General features: G+C 39.4%; 2 protein-coding genes across 6 annotated transcripts in view; both read right to left on the reverse strand.

Moving 5' to 3' along the window:
* Window positions 1-2,587: 2,587 nt before the first annotated feature.
* LOC124040822 (androgen-dependent TFPI-regulating protein) lies at window positions 2,588-5,065 on the reverse strand. Its single transcript, XM_046357925.1, has 6 exons — window positions 4,751-5,065; window positions 4,266-4,391; window positions 4,023-4,124; window positions 3,811-3,926; window positions 3,441-3,592; window positions 2,588-3,317 (listed from the first exon to the last, which is right to left on the reverse strand). The coding sequence occupies exons 1-6, from the start codon at window positions 4,901-4,903 to the stop codon at window positions 3,286-3,288; spliced, it is 681 nt and encodes a 226-aa protein (XP_046213881.1). The 5' UTR covers window positions 4,904-5,065; the 3' UTR covers window positions 2,588-3,285.
* Window positions 5,066-12,259: 7,194 nt separating this feature from the next.
* The window catches only part of fam83ha (family with sequence similarity 83 member Ha), a 68,554-nt gene continuing 64,801 nt past the window's right edge, over window positions 12,260-16,012 (reverse strand). For 4 of the 5 annotated variants that reach the window (XM_046359046.1, XM_046359045.1, XM_046359048.1 and 1 more), the window contains one exon: window positions 15,038-15,940. In XM_046359046.1, coding sequence (XP_046215002.1) covers window positions 15,929-15,940 — 12 coding nt within the window. In that variant the 3' untranslated portion in view covers window positions 15,038-15,928. Of the gene's footprint in view, window positions 12,320-15,037; window positions 15,941-16,012 lie in introns of those variants that run through there. The other variant, XM_046359049.1, reaches the window with a different exon arrangement.

Below are 16,012 nucleotides of genomic sequence, written 5' to 3' on the forward strand. Positions count from 1 at the left end.
ATTATTCGGACCCTTTACTCATTATTGTGTTGAAGCACGTTTTGCAGCGATTACAGCCTCAAGCCTTCTTGGGTATGACGCTACAGGCTTGGCACAACTGTAGTTGGGGAGTTTCTCCCATACTTCTCTGCAGATCCTCTCAAGATCTGTCAGGTTGGATGGGGAGCATCGCTGCACAGCTATTTTCAGGTGTCTCCAGAGATGTTCAATCGGGTTCAGAGACTTGTCCCGAAGCCACCTCTCCGTTGTCTAGGCTGTGTGCTTAGGGTCATTGTCCTGTGGGAAGGTGAACCTTCTCCCCAGCCTGAGGTCCTGAGCACTCTGGAGCAGGTTTTCATCAAGGATCTCTCTGTACAGTACTTTGCTCCGTTCATCTTTCCCTCGATCCTGATTAGTCTCTCTGTCCCTGCCACTGACAGCATGATGCTGCCACCACCCTGCTTCACCGTAGGGATGGTGCCAGGTTTCTTTCAGACGTGACGCTTAGCATTCAGGCCAAAGAGTTCAATCTTGGTTTCATCAGACCAGAGAATTTGGTTTCTCATCGTCTGAGAGTCCTTTAGGTGCCTTTTGGCAAACTCCAAGCAGGCTGTCATATGTATTTTACTGAAAAGTGGCTTCCGTCTGGCCACTCTACCATAAAGGTCTGATTGGTGGAGTGCTGCAGAGATGGTTGTCCTTCTGGAAGGTTCTTCCATCTCCACAGAAGAACTCTGGAGGTCTGTCAGAGTGACCATCGGATTCTTGGCCACCTCCCTGACCAAGTCCCAAGCCCCCCCCCCCCCCCCCCAAACTTCTTTCATTTTAGAATGATGACCTTATATAGACAGTTGTGTGCCTTTCCAAATCATGTCCAATCAATTGAATTTACCACAGGTGGACTCCAATCGAGTTGTAGAAACATCTCAAGGAGGATCAATGGATTCTCCTGGCAAAGAGTCTGAATACTTATGTAAATAAGGTATCTGTTTTTTTTATTTTCAATACATTCAAAAAAACAATAATTGTAATCTATTTTAGAATAAGACTGTAACGTAACAAAATGTGGAAAAAGGGAAGGGGTCTGAATACTTTCCAAATGCACTGTACTTCCATAAATGTTTTTGACTGGTACCAGGGGACCTTTACACGAGTCTTGTGAGGCCTGTGGGTGTCCTAGAGCAAAACAAGTCTCACCTTTACACAGAGGGGTCACATTAGTGTATCGGTGTTCGGACGCTACCGACAGAAGTTGACGGATCAGCTGTATCGACTTCCGAAGCTTGTGGGGATCGTAGAGCAAAACAGAGAACACCATCATGCTCATGAGAGTCTCATCTTTCTATAGAGGGGTCCGTTTGTAGGCCAAACCGTTCTCATGGTCTGACAAACACCGCTCCAGCTCTTAAACTGACAGATTTGTATGGGGATTGTTTTATTATGCTAATTCTAATTCGATTTCCGCGGGGGTGTGGACATCGACCTTAGTTTGACCAGCGACACTTGTCGCATTCTAATTGTCTACAGGCATGTCGTTAGACCAAGTTTAAACTGGCCTTTAGTCTACACCTGTTGTCTACGACGCAAGTGACAAATACAATTCCATTTGATTTGATTTAGACACATTTTCATAATGCATTGCAGTCAATGGCAAGTGATATCGCAGCATAATGTGTCAACTACAAGCACAGAAAGAGTGAAAATAATGCCACGGAAAAATGGATGAACTTCCCCTTTAATGCCCAGCAAAAACTATGAATCCTCTATGTCTGATTTTCCCTACTTGTGTTTTGGAACTTTTCAAAAATGGAATGCTTCCCTCAGGGTATAGACATCAAATGTTTCCTAAGAATTTCATTATCGACCTTATCATATTCATTTTTACAGTGTTCTCCAAATGTTATGTAGGCCTTAATATTTGTATCTTGACATTTTTTCCTTTAGTCATTGGAGGCTCAATTGAAACATATGAAAATGATGTATTGTGCATTGTCATTTACCTTTATACTTGGGGTTAGTTAACACTGACCAAAAGGGCCTTGGTGTGCTTTTTTTAATGGTCAGATTATTTAAGACTTGAATGTATTGTTTTAGCTTGCTCAAATGTTTGGAAATGGCTCCCACTCTTGACAACGGAGATTCATATTTGGATAAATAATATACAGAGCCACGTATGGCCCACAGCATGAGAAGGAAACAACAGGAAAAGGTGAAGAGGTGATGCAGGCTATATACAGTATATTCTGATAATACACTTTAGATAACAAACCTGGTTCATACTGTATTCCTTAATACTGGATCATAAAATGACTTTTATTTCTTCTGCAGTTATAAATGAGCAAGACTGTCACTTATTGGCCAAAGTCCTGTCAGTTAGATTGGTAGAGGCAGACCCAAACTATCTTTAACACCAAGGACTACAGGGACCTGCGTGGGGGCACATCCTGAAGGATCAGCACACTTAGGGAGTACCAGGAAATGTACAAATCGGTTACGAAGACATTTACATTTGGTACCCTGGAAAATATTGATTTCTACGCAAGATCAAGCTATCCACCAATATCAAAGAACATTAACGGACAACGTGAGAATGAATGCACTCATTGGCTCACATTTGTCATTGCAGTGATTTGCTGCCCTTTTATTTTATTTGTTAATGATTGAATAATTAAATTATACCTCCAAAAGGAACATGACTTACATCATATTTATGTCATGCTTTTTTTGTGCCTTGTAATTACATGTTTGGTCATAAAAGCAAACATCCAATTTCCTATTGTGGTAAAAGTACACACAACCATGGTTTTGAGACTTTAATAGCTCATATACTGTTTCATGATTTCCACACGTTATGAAAACACAACGATATTCCAATCTCAAGAGAAAAAGTTATAACAATTGGTGAGATATTTTATCACCCCTTGTTTACTCTCATATTCTCATTTGGTCAAGTTGTAGTTAGAGAATTTTGGTAAGTAGAGAACGATTGTTTTGAGAATGTTGTGATAACTTCCTGGTAGAAAATGACATAACCAATCAACCTGATGTAGGCCTACCTTGAATTTCAATTTTTTCAACTGTGAGTTATATTTTGTAATTGTGATGCTGATAACATTTATTGAAAAAAGAAAAACAACAGCATGTCTGTTAGAAACTATGTTGTCAGAGGACAGTACATGTGACATAAGACCCTGTGTGCAATTTCTATTCATACACATACAGTATTTCTTGAGGCATGTTGGCGAAATCTGTTTGACAACAATGTATCAGGCCCCAATGGATTCAAAGAGGAAAATGAGCAGAGTTTCATTTATTTTTAGTCACCGTCTTGCCTTTTCCTAAAATAATAACAAAGAGAGAGAGAGAGAGAGAGAGAGAGAGAGAAAGGGAGAGGTTATTATAGCTTTAGCATGGTAATTCTACTTCTGACGTCATGGTTCTAGCCTGCTGAGGTCACTCACCCCAGACACAGTTGTTTAGGGTCCGTCCTAGCAGATACATCATTGCCACCACTGTCATGTTTAAGAGGAATAACCCCAACACACCCGAGGTGCTAAGGAGTCCGAGGAGAGGATACACCCAAAGACCTACCGCCAAGTAGATAAATATCACCCTACAGAACAAGACAAATGGAGAATGGAGGTGCAGTGAAACAACATACAGTAAGTACAATGTCTGACTCTTTAATGTCAATACATGTGTAGTGGGTCAGCAGCTTACATTTTGAATCAGAATTTGAACTCAATTTTCAAATTAATGTGGATTAGTGCTACAAACACATGGTCAGCAATACATACATTTGTATCTTATGAATAAACAACCTTTACATACCAGCCCAAGTAAGCCAAGCCCACAACTCCTAAGGCAGCTAAGCCGTTTTTAGTCTTTGGGTACACATGATGTTGAAGCAGGATCTCCCCAAGTAAGACAGGCATAACAACGGTGTGCTACAAATAATATTTTCATACATTATCATCATTATATTTACATTCCAGCCCACTTCTACATTCACAATCATGTGTCTCTAATTTGTATGTACTGACCATAGCATGATTCATCCAGGGAGGAAAGAAGGCATCTAAAGATTCTGGGTAGACAAGCTGCCTGTCGTAGGCAAAGATCACCCAGAAAAGCAGCACCACAAACTAAGACATTTTAGAGACAAAAGGAAAGAAATAAAAAATTGCAGTAAATCCATTAAGATGAGATATACTATCTCCCTTTGATGTTGGAGATTTTATGTTGGTGGTATATCAAATGACAATATTTCAATCACTCCTTCTCACCATGCCTACAGGGAAGGCAAGGACAGAGAAGATGAGGTCTTTCCACTTATTAAGACCCTTGACTGTGTTTTTCCCAGTCTGAAGATCATTCACCACGGCCATCCCAAAGAACACCATCTGCAATAACTTAAATATAGCATACATAGCATATTATTGTTATTCCCATTTTGTTATAATTTATCATTCATATAAACAGACAAAAAATCATACAACAAAAATCAGGTAGACTCATGTGACCTTGGAGATTTTCCTGACTAGGTTGACATGGTTGAACCTCTATACTGGATACATTCAACTCTGTGTTAAGTTTTATTGTTCTGATCAAACCACAACCCATGCAGGTATAACCAATTTCGTCCAACTATCCCAAATCAATTCAATTCACAATAACATTTTGCCATTACTTTTGTAATTTGAGTGTGTAGTACCTTTTAATCCATTACAATCCAACCCCCAATTGTAATTAAAATTCAAAATAATCTCACCAGGTTGAGGAAAGTAAGGTACTTCCAGGGTCCACCATACTCAAAGATTCCAGGTGGTAACTTCTCTCCATCCTTAGCAGCCAGGGACTTAATGATAAAGGCATACCAGCTGAAAGCTGTGATATGGTAAACTATTCTCACTTTTGCAATCATGATACACTAAGATAGTATCAATCTATCTCTATAATATAAATACTAGCAAACACTAACAGAAATAATAGCAAACACTGAGTCTGGCATTGACACAAACTGTACCACCAAACAGGCACCACTTTCCTATCTGGTGTAGTGCACAATGTTACAAGAAAGAAGGGGTTTTGGCGGAGAAAAGCTCTTTATTACACGATTATGTTTCAGCATCGGCTTATTAATACATTTGGAAATAGAAGGGTTACAAAAGCACATTCCTAAACAAGGGGTCCACTGTTGTTGGTAATGTTTGGGGTTTTCTTATTCCATAATCAGTCCAATCTAGCACGTGATTGGTTTAGTGACGTCAAATCATTTTTTTCAAAGGATGACGAATGACCATAACATATATAATGAGTAATGGAAACATAATATGTTATTATTATTATGTCTCTGGTGTTTGCTAATATACATAATGGGTTTAGGACACTTTATTAGTATGTCTCATATAATAGCCTACATTACATATACACAGCACGTCTCTAATTAGTACAGAAATAAAATATTCGCTCAGTGCTGTAGCTAATCAATTTGTTTCACTCTAGGAGCTTTGGATAGGACACTAATTATAAGTTCACGCAAAGTTATTTCTGTTGCTTAACTAAATGGTTGACCCAAAATTACTTTTGGGTTCAAGCACTTTTTTCACTCATGGACAAGCTATATCAGGACATTCTGTACATAGCAAGTCTTATGAGACAGGCTGGCGAACAACAGTAGGCCTGTCAAAATGTTTGTAACACTTATCAACAGTATGCCTGTTACAATTCACAGTTGATACATCCCTAAGAAACTCCAGAGGGAAACATTTCATCCTCTCCTTGTAGATCCTGTCAAACCTTCAACTCTGGGTGACGGCAAACAGAGTTTTCCCGTTTCCAACTGTCCCCGTGAAGCCGCAAGAGTAAGCTCATTGAAATGTAAAACACTATAATCAGCTTGCAGAAACTGTTTTGAATTGGGACATTTTGAAATAGGAGAGCTCATAGTCTAATTGTTCTAATCAATAAGTGAGATAAGAAATAGCCCAAAACTTTAAACACAGTGTTACTTTTTTAGCAGCGTCACAATCCCTCGCTGAGGTCAAACAAGTCTGGAGCCACAGTATCCAAATTGGCATTTTGGCTTTGTCGCATGTTACTGAAAAGCACTCTTTTCAACAATCTGCTGTTTAGCATCAAGACTTTTATTCAGAAAGGTTGAAATCATGACGATCATGCCTTTTCAGGTCCTGTTCCACAAGAAAGAGTACACCAACAAAATATTTTGTATCAACATACAAACACATTCTCTCCGGTATTAAACTTTATTGTAGTCCTACGAAAATCAAACGTGTTGAAAAAGTATTTAATTTATCTAGTGTCTACCATAAGTATTCACCACCTTGGATGTATTCACATTTTATTGTGTTACAAAGTGGGATTAAAATTGAGTTAATTGTCTTTTTTTTGTCAACGATCTACACAAAATACTTTGTCAAAGATTTCCATTAAGATTAATGTAAAATATAACACTAATATATCTTGATTTGATAAGTACTCACCCTACAGCTGTGTCTTGGGTAAGTCTCTAAGAGCTTTGCACACCTGGATTGTGCAATATTTGCCCATTTTTATTATTTTCAAAAATCTTCACATTTCAAGTCTTGCTATAGATTTTCAGGCAGATACAAGTCAAACTGTAACTTGGCCACTCAGGAACATTCATTGTCTTCTTGGTAAGCAACTCCAGTGTAGATTTGGCCTTGTGTTTTAGGTTAAAACTGAAAACTGAAGAAGACTGAAGCTGGTTTTCCTCTAAGATTTTGCCTGTGCTTAGCTCCATCTCGTTTATTTTCATCCTGGAAAAACTCCACTGTTTTTGTATATGTCAAGCATACCCATACTATGATGCAGCCACAACCATGCTTGAAAATAAGGAAGCAGTTAATCAGTGATGGATGTGTTGTTGTGTTGGACTTGCTCCAAACATAAGGCTTTGCATTTAAGCCAAAAAGTGTATTCCTTTGTCGTGTTTTTTTGTAGTGTTACTTTATGCATATTTTGTATATTTATATTCTTCTTTTCACTTTGTGATTTAGGTCATTATTGTGGAGTCACTACAATGTTGCTGATCCATCCTCAGTTTTCTCCCATCACAGCCATTGAACTCTGATTATGTTTTGAAATCCACAATGGCCTCATGGTGACACCCCTGAGCAGTTTCCTTCTTGTCCTGCAGCTCAGTTCAGAAGAACAACTGTGTCTTTGATGTGTCTAGGTGGTTTAATACATCATCCACAGCACAATTATTAACTTCACCTTGCTAAAAGAGATATTCAATGTCTGATTTTTTTATTGTTACCGATCTACCATCATTGGCTTTCAAAAAGCTCCCTAGACTTTGTAGTTGAATCTGCGCTTGATATTCAATACTTGACTGAGGGAAATGTTAGGAATCAAAAACCTGGTCAAGGTGTGGAGAAATAATAGATGCAAAATTTAAGGTGGACAACTTCTATATTTAAGAGATAGACAGACAGACATATGCATATGGGAAGACAGACATGTTCCTCTTAGAGGTTCACAGCATATTTCTCAAATCCAAAGGCTGGCTGACCAACATACTCTTGCCATATCTGTTCACTGTTTCACCCTTCCATGCCATTACATCAAGGCTGATACCTTGGGTTTGAAAAGGCTATACATTTGAAACATCTTAAAACCTCTTAAGGACACCCATGGACAATTTTATGGCTCAGGGGCCCAGATTCCACGAAGACCTGTTTTATGGTGACATCTGGCCTCCGAGAGGATACCTAAAGGCCCAATTCCAATAGGGAATAATCATTGTGTAAAATAATTGACAGAATACACATCTTAACACTTGTAAAATACATTATACAAACAATAAGAACATACAGTGCCTTTCAGAAAGTATTCAGACCCCTTGACTTTTTACACATTTTGTTACGTTACAGCCTTACTCTAAAATTGATTAAATAAAAACATTTTCCTCAGCAATCTACACACAATACCCCATGATGACAAAGCAAAAAAGGTTTTTTAGAAATGTTTGCAAATGTATAAAACCTTTAAAACAGAAATACCTTTACATTAGTATTCAGACCCTTTGATATGAGACCCAAAATTGAGCTCAGGTGCATCCTGTTTCCATTGATCATCATTGAGATGTTTCTACAACTTGATTGGAGTCAACCTGTGGTAAATTGAATGGACATGATTTGGAAAGGCACACACCTGTCTATACAGGGTCCCACACTTGACATTGCATGTCAGAGAAAAACTCCCTAGTCCTTGATGATGACAAGCATACCCATAATGTGATGCAGCCACCACCATGCTTGAAAATATGAAGAACTCAGTGATGTCTTATGTTGGATATTCTGGACACAAAGTTAATTTATTTGCCATATTTTGGCAGTTTTACTTTAGTGCCTTATTGGAATTAGGATTCATGTTGTGGAGTATTTTTTATTCTGTACAAAGTTCCTTCTTTTCACTCTGTCATTTAGGTTATTATTGTGGAGTAACTACAATGTTTTCTATCCATCCTCAGTTTTCTCATATCACAGCTATTAAAATCTGTAACTGTTTAAAAGTCACCATTGGCCTCAGGATGAAATCCCTGAGCAGTTTCCTTCCATGTGAAAATGGCTACCTAAATATGATCCCCAATCAGAGACAACGATAAACAGCTGCCTCTGATTGGGGACCAGGACGACTGACATATCTTCACCATGTTTCATCGTAATGTACAGCTGTGTGTCGTTCGCATGGCAGTGAAAGTTAACATTATGATTCTGAATGACATTACCAAGAGGTAAAATATATAGTGAAAACAATAGTGGTCCTAAAACAAAACCTTGAGGAAGACTGAAATGTACAGTTGATTTGCCAGAGGACAAACCATCCACAGAAACAAACTGATATATTTCTGACATATAAAATCTAAACTAGGCCAGAACTTGTCCGTGTTGACCAATTTGGGTTTCCAATCTCTCCAAAAGAATGTGGTGATCAATGGTATCTCTTTCAATAGTTTAGTAGGACTAGGGTCCAGTATGCAGCTTGAAGGTTTCGAGGCCATGACTATTTTCATCAATGTGTCAAGAGATATAGTATTTAAAAAAACTTGAGTGTCTCCCTTGATCCTAGGTCCTGGCAGTGTTGTGTAGACTCACGACAACTGAGCTTTGAAGAAATATGCAGATTTAAAGAGGAGTCCGTAATTTGCTTTTTAATGATCATGATCTTTTTCTTAAGCTTGCTGGAAGCTTGCTTCAGGGCTCAGGTATTTTCTGTATACCAGGGAGGTAGTTTCTTATGACAAATGGTTCTTGTTTTTAGGGGTGTGACTGCATCTAGGGTATTACGCAAGATTAAATTAAGTTCCTCAGTTTGGTGGTTAACCGATTGTTGTACTCTGACTTGGATTCTTGGATTCTTCGGCAGGTACATATGCAGGATGCTACCCTCCGCAGCATGGCTTTCACTCCAGATCAAAACTTCAAACCTACAACCAAATTTTGACCAAAATTAAACGGAGAGATTACTGCTACGAGCTCCTTAAACTCGACTCCAAAAAAACATCTGGGTCAGATGGTTTAGACCCTTTCTTCTTTAATGTTGCTGCCCCTATCGTCGCCAAGCCTATCTCCAACTTTTTAACCTGTCTCTCCTTTCTGGGGAGGTTCCCATTGCTTGGAAGGCAGCCACAGTTCGTCCTTTATTTAAAGGGGGAGATCAAGCTGATCCTAACTGTTATACGCCTATTTCTATTTTGCCCTGTTTATCAAAAGTGTTGGAAAATCTTGTCAATAATCAACTGACTGACTTTCTTTTTCTTTTTTTTGTGTGAATTTGACCCCTTTTTTCTCCCCAAGTTTGTGGTATCCAATTGTTGTAGTAGCTACTATCTTGTCTCATCGCTACAACTCCCATACAGGCTCAGGAGAGACGAAGGTTGAAAGTCATGCGTCCTCCGATACACAACCCAACCAGCCATACTGCTTCTTAACACAGCGCGCATCCAACCCGGAAGCCAGCCGCACCAATGTGTCAGAGGGTACACCGTGCACCTGGCAACCTTGGTTAGCGCTCAGGAGTCGCTGGTGCGCGATGAGACAAGGACATCCCTACCGACCAAGCCCTCCCTAACCCGGATGACACTAGGCCAATTGTGCGTCGCCCCACGGACCTCCCGGTCGCGGCCATTTTACAACAGAGGCTGGGCGCGAACCCAGGGACTCTGATGGCACAGCTGGCGCTGCAGTACAGCGCCCTTACCACTGCGCCACCCGGGAGGCCCTGGCTGGCTTTCTTGATGTCCATAGTATTCTCTTGGATATGTAATCTGGTTTCCGCTCAGGCTATGGATGTGTCACTACAACCTTAAAGGTCCTCAAAGATGTCACCATTGCCCTTGATTCTAAGCAATATTGTGCTGCTATTTTTATTGACTTGGCCAAAGCTTTTGATATGGTAGACCATTCCAATCTTGTGGGCCGGCTAAGGAATATTGGTGTCTCTGAGGCGTCTTTGGCCTGGTTTGCTAACTACTTCTCTCAAAGACTGTAGTGTATAAAAATCTGCTGTCTGAAAATCTGCTGTCTCAGCCACTGCCTGTCACCAATGGGGTACCCCAAGGCTCGATCCTAGGACCCATGCTCTTCTCAATTTACATCAACAACATAGCTCAGGCAGTAGGAAGCTCTCTCATCCATTTATATGCAGATGTTACAGTCTTATACTCAGCTGGCCCCTCCCTGGATTTTGTGTTAAATGCTCTACAACAAAGCTTTTTTAGTGTCCAACAAGCTTTCTCTAACTATAACCTTGTTCTGAACACCTCCAAAACAAAGGTCATGTGGTTTGTTAACAAGAATGCCCCTCTTCCCACAAGTGTTATTGCTACCTCTGAGGGTTTAGAGCTTGAGGTAGTCACCTCATATAAGTACTTTGGAGTATGGCTAGATGGTGCACTGTCCTTCTCTCAGCACATATCAAAACTGCAGGCTAAAGTTAAATGTAGACTTGGTTTCCTCTATCGTAATCGCTCATCTTTCACCCCAGCTGCCAAACTAACCCTGATTCAAATGACCATCCTACCCATGCTAGATTACGGAGACATAATTTATAGATAGGCAGGTAAGGGTACTCTCGAGCAGCTAGATGTGCTTTACCATTCGGCCATCAGATTTGCCACCAATGATCCTTATAGGACACATCACTGCATTATATACTCCTCTGTAAACTGGTCATCTCTCTATACCTGTCCCAAGACCCACCTCTTAGGCCTCACTCCCCCTATCTGAGATATCTACTGCAGCCCTCATCCTCCACATACATCCTCCTCATCCTCCACGTTCTGACAGTCACATTCTGTTAACGGTCTCGGAAGTACACACATCCCTGGGTCGCTCCTCTTTTCGTTCGCTGCAGCTAGCGACTGGAACGAGCTGCATCAAACACTCAAACTGGACAGTTTTATCTCAATCTCTTCATTCAAAGACTCAATCATGGACACTCGTACTGACAGTTGTGGGTGCTTTGCATGATGTATCGTTGTCTCTACCTTCTTGCCCCATGTTGTTATGTTGTGTTGCTACCATGCTGTGTTGTCATATGTTGCTACCTTGCTATGTTGTTGTATTAGGTCTCTATTCATGTAGTGTTGTGTTGTCTCTCTTGTTGTGATGTGTGTTCTGTCCTATATTTATATTGTATTTATTTATTTAATCCCAGGCCCCCGTCCCCGTAGGAGGCCTTTTGCATTTTGGTAGGCCGACATTGTAAATAAGAATTTGTACTTAACTGACTTGCCTAGTTAAACAAATGTTAAATAAAAAAATAAAAAATAATACACACACCTAGTTAAGTAAAGGTTAATAAAAAATCTAAAAAAGTATAAACACACACACACACGTATATATATATATATATATATATATATATATATATATATATATATATATATATATATATATAATATAAACACACACACACACATTGTTAGATATTACTGCACCGTTAGAGCTAGGAACAAAAGCATTTCGCTACACCTGAAATTACATCTGCTAAATATGTGTATGTGACCAATAACATGTGATTTGATTTAGTAAAAAAATTATATTTAGCAGTTCCCATTTAGTCAACGCATTTAACCGCTTCGCCAGTCCAAATATCCACACTCTGTTATGCAGGTGAATGAGGACCCAAAAGCGACTTTACAGAAACAGAGTTTATTCCAAGTCAAAACAGGAAAACTGAAATCCTCTAGTCAGTAGAGGGGAACAACTGGAGATGCGACCACAGACTGCGGGTCGCTTCGGGAAGGCGCAGGCCGTAGCTGATCTAGACACCTGCTCACACGCAGCATCTGAAGAAGGCAAAAACACGACAGGACGGAACGAGGAAACAGAACAGCAAACATCAAACAAGGATCCGACAAGGACAGAAGCGGAAACAGAGGGAGAAATAGGGACTCTAATCAGAGGGCAAAATAGGGGACAGGTGTGAAAGAGTAAATGAGGTAGTTAGGAGAATGAGGAACAGCTGGGAGCAGGAACGGAACGATAGAGAGAGAGAGCGAGAGAGGGAGAGAGGGAGGGGGAGAGAGAGGGATAGAAAGAGGGAAAGAACCTAATAAGACCAGCAGGGGGAAACGAATAGAAGGGGAAGCACAGGGACAAGACATGACAATCAATGACAAAACATGACACACTCCTTTCATGTCACATTAACATATTTTCGCCTATTGAAAACTGAGCTTCCTACTTTACTCATAACATTACTGCCCTTTACATTAGTTGTAAAATATCCTCAAACTTTGTCGTGCAAGTTAGAATTTCCTTGATTCGCTGGTAGGGAAGGGTGGGGGGAATTGTTTGAAAGTTGCACGCTCACTATTGATATTGGAAGTTGTAACATCTTTGGTCCTTTTATCTATTATAGACCTGTTTGTGATCATTTGTAATGTTGCTATTTCTTCACCATTCATAATGTCTAAAGAATCCATATGTTGTTCTGAAATATGAACACAGAAATACTGGACATTTGAACTCTTATTATGGGGGGCGATTTGATACAATTACAATCATGGTCTTGGAATTGGACATGCATTTTTCTGGTCTTGGTCTTGAACACAACATCTTTAGGTGGTCTTGAACACAACACTGCCGGCACCCAAAATGAGTACCGGCATTTTAGTCTAAATCAAGCACGGGGTATTATTAAACCAAAATTGTTATCAAACATTGTTGCAACATTTGTGCTAACCTTTGTGCTAGAAAATGTAGCTGCTGGGTGTGTTCAAATAACATTGCTGAACTTTTACACACTAATACAAACTGCTTGTGATGTTCTTGGGGACACAGATAACGATCTTCTCAGTGACGAACAAAGGGTGTCGAACAAAGGGGCTTGCACAATATTCCAGTCTTTTATATGAAACATTAAAAAAAATCTAAAAGCCCCCCCACATTACGTAGCTTAGTACATTTCTACAGTAAACATAATAGACAGGGTAACCCAGGGACTACACAACAGCTGACTGTATCAACTGTGTATCAGCAGATCAGTCACAAGTGACTACTAGGTACTGCTTAGACACTAGCTTGCAGAGCACAGAGCTTGACACCAGTGACATCCAACACAGTTGAGCAAATGAATTCAAATAATAATTCATGCAAATACTGGTAAAAACAGAGCCGTCGGAGCTTTAAAAATAGTTCAACCAGTAAGGAATCGCATATAATATTAAAGTTCAAAATATAGTTTACATACTGTAGGCAGTGGATTGAGCAGGTTAGAAATTATATTTTCATGACATTTTCAGACTTTGGCATTGAAAGCATTTACACACCAATCCATAAATGATTAACCATATTGAATGCTTTCCCACTGAGACATGACGATAAGCAAGTGATATAACTGAAAAACAGCATACCATGCTGTTGTCCAATGGTTAAAGGGGCAATCTGCAGTTTTAACAACAACAAAGCCACCACTCCCTGACACTGTTATTTGGTACACAACTGAGGGATGGGGCTTGAGAAATGTAATAGTCTCAAATTCAGAGAGCTATGGATGGAAGAACTGACAATCCATGACATCAAAACTATAGTTATAACCATCTTCTGAGGCTATAAAGTATTTATTTTATTTTTTACAATTGCATCATTTACAAACAATTGAGTAAAACAAGCTTATATTTTGAGTTCTGATGGGGTACGACAGATGAATTAAGCTGATGGGACATTTTACAAGAATCAATAGGTATATACACTACCAGTCAAAAGTTTTAGAACACCTACTCATTCAAGAGTTTTTCTTAATTTTTACTACTAAAGGATACCAATAATAAGAAGAGACTTGCTTGGGCCAAGAAATACGAGCAATGCACATTAGACCGGTGGAAATGTATCCTTTGGTCTGGAGTCCAAATTGGAGATTTTTGGTTCCAACCGCCGTGGCTTTGAGACGCGGTGTGGGTGAACGGATAATCTCAGCATGTGTATTTCTCACCGTAAAGCAGGGAGGACGAGGTGTTATGGTGTGGGGGTGATTTCCTGGAGACACTGTCTGTGATTGATTTAGAATTCAAGGCACACTTAAATCACACTTTCAATCGGGCTTAGTGGGACTACCATTTGTTTTTCAACAGGACAATGACCCAACACACCTCCAGGCTGTGTAAGGGCTATTTTACCAGGAAGGAGAGAGATGGAGTGCTGAATCAGATGACCTGGCCTCCACAATCCCCCAACCTCAACCAAATTGAGATGGTTTGGGATGAGTCGGACTGAGAGAAGGAAAAGCAGCCAACAAGTGCTCAGTATATGTGGGAACTCCTTCAAGACTGTTGTAAAAGCATTCCAGGTGAAGCTGGTTGAGAGAATGCCAAGCGTGTGCAAAGCTGTCATCAAGGCATGGGTGGCTATTTGAAGAATCTCAAATCGAAAATATATTTTGATTTGTTTAACATGTGCAAAGCTGTCATCAAGGCAAGGGTGGCTATTTGAAGAATCTCAAATCTCAAATATATTTTGATTTATTTAACACTTTGTTTTGGTTACTACATAATTCCTTATGTGTTATGTCATAGTGTTGATGTCTTCACTATTATTCTGCAATGTAGAAAATAGTAAAAATAAAGAAAAACCCTGAGTAGGTGTTCTAAAACATTTGACCGGTAGTGTATAATTAATTTATAAGTCCAAAATTGATGTAGCAATCACAGATAGCCTCTTTTAAAAAAGGGATCTAATGTCCTGTGGCATTAAAATCACAGTATTACATATATACTGTATATATTCTTTTTTTGTGCAAATACACATGATTATTCATGCATATATTTGGTTAATCTAGCACACTGTTATTCTGATTTAATAATTCTAATAAAGCATTCCAAATGAAAAAAGTGGTCCAACTATTTGAAAGCTATTCTTGCACTGTTTATGATTAATACATTTTCTATGGTGATTCTAATTGTATTATTTGGAAATGATTGTTAGTATATACAACAGATCCTCATACAGATAATAATTAATCAACCCAGAGAGCGACAGATATTACATTGCAGTCAACAACACCAGTGCGTCCAGTGTGTCTAGGAACACAATCATTTTCAAATATATTGCACATTTAGTTGTGCATTTAGCTGATGGGAGTGGATTTTTCAGTTCCCCTTTGTAGACAGCAGAGGTCCATTGTCCACACTGTAGAGTCTCTGCTGATTTACACAGCAATCCATGTTGGTAAAGTTAGTCAAGTTTTTGTTCCCAAAATCCTTAATGCTTTACATGCATATAGTCCATTCGGAGAAACCCTCTAATATAGAAACCTGAGAATAATATTTATGTTAGTTAACTAGTGATCCCTCTCCGATCTGTGCTTTTAGACTTTTGGGGAATGGGCATAGTTACAGGACAAGTTCTAGAGGAAAATGTGGTCTTTCTCCGTACTCACTCATCCTTCCGATCCCTGGTTAAGGCGCCATCTAACAAAATACAGAATAACAAGCAGAAAACTTGAGCTCAGATGAAGGCAAGCAGGTGAGATTGAAAACAAT

Source organism: Oncorhynchus gorbuscha, linkage group LG08 (assembly GCF_021184085.1).
Source record: "Oncorhynchus gorbuscha isolate QuinsamMale2020 ecotype Even-year linkage group LG08, OgorEven_v1.0, whole genome shotgun sequence".
Classification (NCBI taxonomy): Eukaryota; Metazoa; Chordata; class Actinopteri; order Salmoniformes; family Salmonidae; genus Oncorhynchus; species Oncorhynchus gorbuscha.

Excerpts from the sequence above, each read along its gene's own strand:
- LOC124040822 (XM_046357925.1), bottom strand. The coding sequence starts at position 4,903 with ATGATTGCAAAAGTGAGAATAGTTTACCATATCACAGCTTTCAGCTGG. Across the intron at positions 4,392-4,750 it reads ACCTTACTTTCCTCAACCTG|TTATTGCAGATGGTGTTCTT; the intron begins GTGAGATTATTT and ends GCTATATTTAAG. Across the intron at positions 3,927-4,022 it reads CCTGGATGAATCATGCTATG|CACACCGTTGTTATGCCTGT; the intron begins GTCAGTACATAC and ends TATTATTTGTAG.